The 7,828-nt window shown below is 36.3% G+C and overlaps 1 protein-coding gene across 1 annotated transcript; it reads left to right on the top strand.

Annotated features, from left to right (window-relative positions):
- The first annotated feature begins 391 nt into the window (after window positions 1–391).
- On the top strand, window positions 392–7,828 carry Vglut (Vesicular glutamate transporter). The gene is made up of 9 exons (XM_072011453.1): window positions 392–511; window positions 3,585–3,717; window positions 4,106–4,326; window positions 4,683–5,002; window positions 5,152–5,326; window positions 5,569–5,867; window positions 6,163–6,543; window positions 6,805–7,011; window positions 7,362–7,828. Exons 2-9 carry the CDS (start codon window positions 3,644–3,646, stop codon window positions 7,611–7,613), a joined length of 1,929 nt encoding a protein of 642 aa, XP_071867554.1. The 5' UTR covers window positions 392–511; window positions 3,585–3,643; the 3' UTR covers window positions 7,614–7,828.

The raw sequence follows: 7,828 nt of genomic DNA, 5'->3' as shown, positions 1-7,828 counted from the left end.
GTCAACGCTTCTATATTAAGCATACGGCGATAAGTATATAGCAATTTATTTTGCAACATTCTCGGATCACCCCTTAATGCCACCCTCGCGTATTTATCGTACCTACGCGTCAGGGTGGCGAATTACAAGCTGTTGCATAAGTAAGCTCGGGGGATCTCGGCTTGTCAACGAAGATACGCGGCACATTAACGTTAATACCGTTACGATTTCTGTTGCTGCGTAACGTTTTGTTATTGCAAAACTGCTGGTCGAGGTACAAAGCCCCGCCTGGGGTCGATCTAAAGGGGTTTGCTTGCGAACTCGATTGGCCAGTGATATCGATGCGTTGCCGCGCGTCGTCCAATGGCGTCGCGACGCCGGGTTGCGCGGACGCCATGACCAGAAGCTGACTTTGCGGTACCCCGGCGCTGCCGTGGACGCCGTCAGGCGACGTCGACGACGTTCTCCGTCGCGTACCCCGCGCGCTACCGCTACCCACTCCGCTCGTAACCATATCTGGACTTAATTATTGGTGAGTGGTGGTTTATTCGTCATTTCTTTCTATGAAAAATTTACATTTTTCTTTGCGTAATCCTTGCTTTTCCACTAAACAATCGTGTGACGCGAGTAATGGTCCATCAGTTTTCGCATTCGTATCATTGCGATGGGGTGACTCGAAGATTCGGTGGTCTCCTCTCTATGACCACAGTTTCGTGAAATGGTGGAGAAAGATGATATTCAGTCGAGAAAGCGACATTGTGATGTATCTCGGTGCGAAAAGTGAGGTGTTTCTGTCAGGAAATTGGTAAGACTAGAAATCTGTCTGATAGAGCTTTCAAACTTCTCTGTGTCACCCGACAAAGTGATAATAACGTTTTTGATTTTCTTGGCTTACGGTGGATTTCATTGGCATTGGATTAAAATCTATGATTCATACATGTGTTTCCAAGTGATTTCCTACGGTGGAATTTGCTCGTGCGAGTGAAAGTGTACAAGGGACGATTCGGAATGAATCGTGACTCTGCACGGATACAGCCGGGAGATTTGTGCAAGGACGGATCGTGCAAATATCAGGGATCCGAAAAAATGTCATAGACTTTTTCGTATTGATCTGCCGGGGATGTGCATCGAGCTCTGGCTTCATTTCATTCAACACCCTTCTTTTCCTTTGAATCTTCTAAATCCTAGTAAAGCTACTTTTTCATTTTGCAAAGACGCTCCATGTAATGAAGCTTTTATTATTTTTACGAGAAGTTTCTAATAAACGTTCTGCACGGTTAACAATCTATCATTAAGAATTCAAATTTTATCTTTATCAATAATTAGTTTTAATTGTTGGCTGAAATTTTGTCGAAAATGTAGATAAAAGGCGAAATTCATATAGAAATTTCTTTCATCTTTTAGAATATTTAATACTATATCTATCGTTTTGTATATTTCGCTTATTTTACTTCATTATTTTAGTAATGATATCTCTTCAACTCAGGTAGACAAATGCTAACTGTAGTCACAATCATTGTAATTTTTTTGATACTAAAGACACGTAAATCTAGAATAATCTGGATCATTTTCATAAACGAATAGCTAATTAACGAATAATCGATATTCGAACCAGTTCCGTACGGCTAGCTCCTACAACAAGAAACGTCTCTCAAAAAGTATTTTGCCACTTTCTGGTAAGAATTCGTGGAAGAACCATAGTCCCATAAGAATATGCAACGAGTCCATTAAGTGAAATCGGCCGTTTCCATCTTCATCGTTCCACCCCAGCTCGTTAGCACACGTGCTGTCCATTTTCTGCCTTTTGTCTGTCACGTGCCGTTTTAATATCCGACATCCATTGTCCCTCGATACGTTTCTTTGTGATCGACTCGATAGTGTGCCAACAATTTTTTCCTGTGCACATCCATGAAGGTAGAAGTCGCTTCTCTGATAGCAGTCGTATCTCGATCGATCCGTTCTCTATAAAGTTCCACAAAAGAGAATCATTTCCAAGCAACATCGCGTGATAATCTCGATGTAAAGATATCGAAATCTATTTGTACTATTTTCAATAACTAATTATATTCTTTCATGTCTCGAGTAACTTGATGTTAGTCATTTAGATGTTAAGAATAATTCATTTTATTTTTGAAAGATTTTATAGTAACGAGAGATTTTTTAACTTGACTAAGACAATTATTGGCCTCTATTTCTGAATTCTTATATTTTACGAATCTTCTAATTCCATTTTCTATCGAACTTTTGGTTTATGGTACAATTTGTGATATTTAAAAAATAGTAAAATGTCCCCTTAATTGCTCGTGTAATAATAATTGATCGATTGTTAATTTGTTTCACTTCTTTGCAACCATACTGTCATTATGAAATAAAAAAGATTTATATCAGATACAGAATCATTTTTATGTAAACTCTCTTATTTTCTCCATTGTTTGTTATTTGGATGTATTAGTTTCTTTCCGTGTTTGTTCATTTTATTGCGTCGTTATGGTTTAACGAGATTTCCACCGTTGTAAGATTTTGAAGAAAAACATTTTAACTTTGGTATATGTAGTTTTATTTTATCAGAACTCTTGATATATCGCACGATATTTGGATGAAGAACTGTAAGGAAAAATACGAGTCAGGAAGAGCGCGTTTCTTCTCGCATTTTTCTACCCCCTGAAGATGTTCCCCGGAGAGTTCGGGGATTAGGGTTGGAGAGACTGCCACTCCAAACAAACACCCCTACTACAGAGCTCCCCTTGCGTTTCGATATTGAGAACGAACGTTTTCACACAGACATAGCTCGTACTTGGAAGAGAAAATGCGAAGGATGGTTTTAAAGATTTAAGCGTTCGACCGCTGAAATTGTTTGAACACCGATTAGTTGTTCGTACAAAATAGAAGATTGTAGCGGCATTCGTGCAATTTGTCAATAAAATTAAAGAGAATATGTTCTCCTTAAATAGTTGTGATTTATTTTATTATACATCCAATAAATAGGAAATTGACGAATGAGGGTTACACAAATGACAAAATATAAAATCACCAATTTTATCCTATTATTCTTTAGTAATGTTTAGTTATATGTTTAGAAATAGCATTCATTAATTAGAGAATTAAATGGAATTTTTATATCTGTTGCTAAAATACTGCAATATATTTTTAATATCTATTTCCATTGTTACTTTTAACTTATCTTTCATATTTGTCCTTCATACATCCAATCTAAATTCTATTACTATTCTTTTAACGTTTTTATTCGTATAAAATAAACAAGTAAACGATTAACGAATCTTATCAACTATTCGTATTTTATTATTTCTTTCAAAATGTTTTATTACATTGAAAAGATTTTTCTCTCATAATCCTACGATTAAATATCACAAAAATTATTGAACTTGGCGAATAATATAATAAAGGTCCTATCATTTATCAATATACCTACGTAGGATAATAAAATATTAATTTTTATTATTCATTTACATTTAATTACATTCATAATTTAAACATTTTTATAACATGCAAAAAAAGAATCATTTATTAGAAGAACGTTCATTCAGCGACGTCTTTGATAATGATGGAATTTATGTTGGTGATTTATGATGGTTGATGTGCTTCAGGGGCTGCCAATTGCCAACGCGACCATTTGCAGCCTGAGAGCAACCCCAATAATTGGAAAATGTCCGGATTTGCGGCGGCGGGCCTCGTGGCCTTCGACTCCATCAAGTCCAAAGCATCGCGGAAACTTGCTGGGTAATGTCACGCATGCTCATATACGGCGTATAAGAGACGAAAAATCGTTTAAAGGCTATATTTAGCCAACGTACATTTATATCTGATCATGCGCGTAATTAAACGCACATGTTCTACGCGAATTTCTAATTGCTCCCTATTATGTAATCTGCCCTTTTTTTAGAATAATCTTGCAAACGAGTTTTCAATGTTTTAGTAATCTTAAGAAACATAGGTTGCAAAAGCTGTATATAAAACACATTGAAGAATTGGAAATAGATTTTTACATTCTGGACCTTAGATCTTCTCGTTTATAAATTGAAATGTTAATAAGTATGCGAAATGAAAAATTTATACTTGTTATAAGCGATAAAAAGCTGTACGTAAAACGTGTCACTTGTGACTTTAGATTAAGAAGAAGTAATGCCGGCTACGAGGAATTCGAGATGCCCCGTGAGGGTAGCAAAGACAATAAGGGGTTCGAGGATGAGAGAGGATACAGTAGACAAGCTTCGTTCGAATCACTCCCGGAACCTGAACGACCTCCATTGCGCCATATCGATACTTATTGCAAACCAGAATGTCCCTGCCTATCGAAAAGATACACCATTGCCACTTTGGCCTGTATAGGTGAATCTTTAAACATGCTCGTATTTCTGCATTTTATTCTATCGTATCCCTTAATCCTTTAGTGGTGCACTAAAGTGACATAGAGTATAGAATAAATGATTTAGAAAATAATTATCTTCTTATTTTCAAAGTTTCTTGTAAGATTTCTGATAATAAATATAAAATATATATTTTCAGTGGCTTATAAGAAATATGTATCAATGAACTTATAGTAATACATATATTATTTGATGACTTGTCCAATTCTTTATTTCACTGTTAAAGGGTTTACATTTACTGTATTGTCTTTGAAATGATAAAACTTAATAAAATACCTTAAAAAATCTCTTAATAAAACCGATCGATATTCCCTTCAGGATTTATAATCTCATTCGGCATGAGGTGTAACATGGGAATGGCAAAGATGGCCATGAAGAATGCCACCGAAGATAACGCCAACCACACTCTCAGGTTCAACTGGACAATTGGCACAGAGAGCGCTCTGGACTCGTCCTTCTTCTGGGGTTACCTTGTGACTCAAGTACCAGGAGGATTCCTCGCCTCCCTGTACCCTGCGAACAAGATATTTGGCGCTGCAATTGCCATATCTTCGTTTTTAAATCTGTTGGTACCTGGCGCACTGAGCATCCATCCAATCGTCGATATGATTGTACAGGTCATAAAAGGATTGGTGGAGGTAAGATATTATTTTCATCGAAATAATAATAAGATATAATTGGATCGCGTCTAACATTGTCAGTGGATTTCGATCGTGAAAATATTAAGATTACAATTGAATTATTTCTTTGAGCGATTTTCACGACGAGTAATCCTTTCTCTGACCAGGGTGTTACGTATCCAGCGTGTCACGGTATCTGGAAATATTGGGCACCACCGTTGGAAAGATCGCGTTTAGCGACATTGGCATTTTGCGGTTCTTACGCTGCTATGGTAATAGGAATGCCACTCTCGGGCCTTTTAACTTCGACCTTTGGCTGGGCAGCGTCCTTTTATTTCTATGGTATGTTAGGATTTTGTTTTTTGAGTAGAAAAATGTTGAAGTGTTTATCTCTTCATCGGCCAAACTCTGTCGGTATATTCCATGTGTATAATCAATCAAAGAATGTTACGTGAGAATAGATCATTTATGGTGTAAAAAAATCTGAATTTACAGCTATATTTGAAAAATTGTAATAAAAATATGAAATACGAAGGAACAGTGATAGACGCGCAATTCCTATAATTAATAATCTGAATATACAGGTATTTGCGGATTGATTTGGTACTGTTTCTGGTTGTGGCTGGCATTCGAGAAACCATCGAAACACCCTTGTATTTCGGCACGTGAGTTGCGTTACATCGAAGATTCCCTTGGCCAAGGACAATCGCAGTTACCTATGGCGATGCCAACATTCGCGACGACACCATGGCGAAAATTTCTGACGTCCATGCCAGTTCACGCGATTATCGTAGCTAATTTCTGCAGATCCTGGAACTTCTATCTTCTAGTGCTCTTTCAAGCTCGTTTCATGCACGAGGCTTTTGACATGCCTCTGGTTGAAGTGAGTTTCTCTCTTTCAAACTGTTAAATTTTAAGATGTTGAAGCTTAGCCTACTTTGCTGTAGAATTTAGAGATCCGTCGCGTGTGAATATCAAGAACAAGAATAAATAAATTCCATTCCTTATAAATTAATTAGTAAATTAATTTTTACATTATTAAATAAACTGACAGTAAGAGAGTCAAATAGTTATTTACATAGAACGTAGAAATTTGTCACATGCAAATATATCAAGAATGAAAATAAATAAATCATATTCGTTATGAATTTACACTAAATGACTTCCATTTGTTACAGACTGGTGTAATTGGCTCGCTCCCACATCTGTTGATGACGATGATCGTGCCTTGCGGAGGTCTGTTGGCTGATTACATTCGCAAACGCGGAATATTGTCAACAACAAACGTCAGGAAGCTATTTAACTGTGGCGGTTTTGGTATGGAGGCTTTATTCTTTTTGGTGGTATCTCACGCAACCATGAAAAGGAATGGGACAGCGGCAATCTTCGCGCTAGCGTGTGGTGTCGCGTGCAGTGGTTTTGCCATTTCTGGTTTTAACGTAAACCATTTGGATATCGCGCCCAGATATGCCAGTATCTTGATGGGAATGTCGAATGGAATTGGAACGATAGCGGGTCTGTTAGTGCCCTTCTTCGTAGACAACATTACAGAGAAGAAGGTATTGATTGTGCAAATGCTAAATGTCCTTTATCAATACATGTACAGTATCAAATGAATTGTTTTATTTTTAATATCAGCATATAAAAATATTTACGAAATAATTATTGATCATTTATGTGTTATTTCTTTGTTGTCTTTACTTCTTCTAACATCTTATTTCTTCTTCCAGTTTTTTATTTTCTCTAAAATAAAAGAAATTTCATAGATATGATTATTTATAAAAGAATTAATATTATTGTTATTTTCATGCGTTTTACAGGACGCTCTAAGTTGGAGAAACGTGTTTATCATAGCAGCGTGCGTGCACATATTCGGTGTAATATTTTATGGATTCTTTTGTTCCGGAGAACTACAACCTTGGGCTGATCCTAATTTGGACGAACAAAAGACTTTCGCTATGGATGAATTTGGACAAGCGAAACCACCTCTTCCTCCACCACCGAAGACTATGCAATCCGAATTCATAGTACGTATTATTTTAGTGTATTTATCCATTTTAGTATTAGATAAATATCATATGAATATACGTATATTTGAAAGCTCAAATAGTCAATTGTTCTTCTCTCCATGTATCAATTGTTTTATGTTATATATATTAAAAATTGTCCATTTTTTTACTACAATTTCATATATACACCTTTATTTTATTTTCTTATATATAGATTCTATCGTATAATTATATCGCTTATTAATATTAATCGAAATTATGCAGTTAATTCATAATCTTAAGCAACAAATAATTTCATATCCATGGAGTAAATTTCTTTATAACATTATTGCTGTATGTATATGAAGTAATATTTTTTCATTTCACAGAGACAACCATCCATGGGTGATGGTGCAGCCGACGATTGGAATAATTACGATCAACCACCAGCTGCGGATAACATATACGCTCAACAAGAAAAACCACCGGTGATAAGCTACGGATCAACGGAAACCAATAGCAACAATCCCTTCCATTCTACAAATCCCTTCGCCAGCGATGTAAACGCATCTCTGGTACAACCACCAGCGACGACCGATTACGCATACGACGTAACACAGCAGAATCAACAGTGGAATTAAATTCATCGATTCCCGAACAAATTGGACGGACGTAAGGATATCTGTTTAAGCTGACTGATTATTTAACCGATTATGTTTGTTTCATAACTGCTTCTAGTACTTCAATGAGTCCATTTGCTTACTGTTGCCTATCATTGCAACGATGTGAATTTTGATAAAACATTTTCCATAGTAATTTCTCTTTGAATATTTTTCGGAGATTTCTTCTTTTAACA

The sequence above is a fragment of the Bombus fervidus genome, chromosome 1, assembly GCF_041682495.2.
Source record: "Bombus fervidus isolate BK054 chromosome 1, iyBomFerv1, whole genome shotgun sequence".
Classification (NCBI taxonomy): Eukaryota; Metazoa; Arthropoda; class Insecta; order Hymenoptera; family Apidae; genus Bombus; species Bombus fervidus.
Note: the sequence above shows the minus strand (reverse complement) of the source record. Positions and strands in the feature narration are given on the sequence as shown.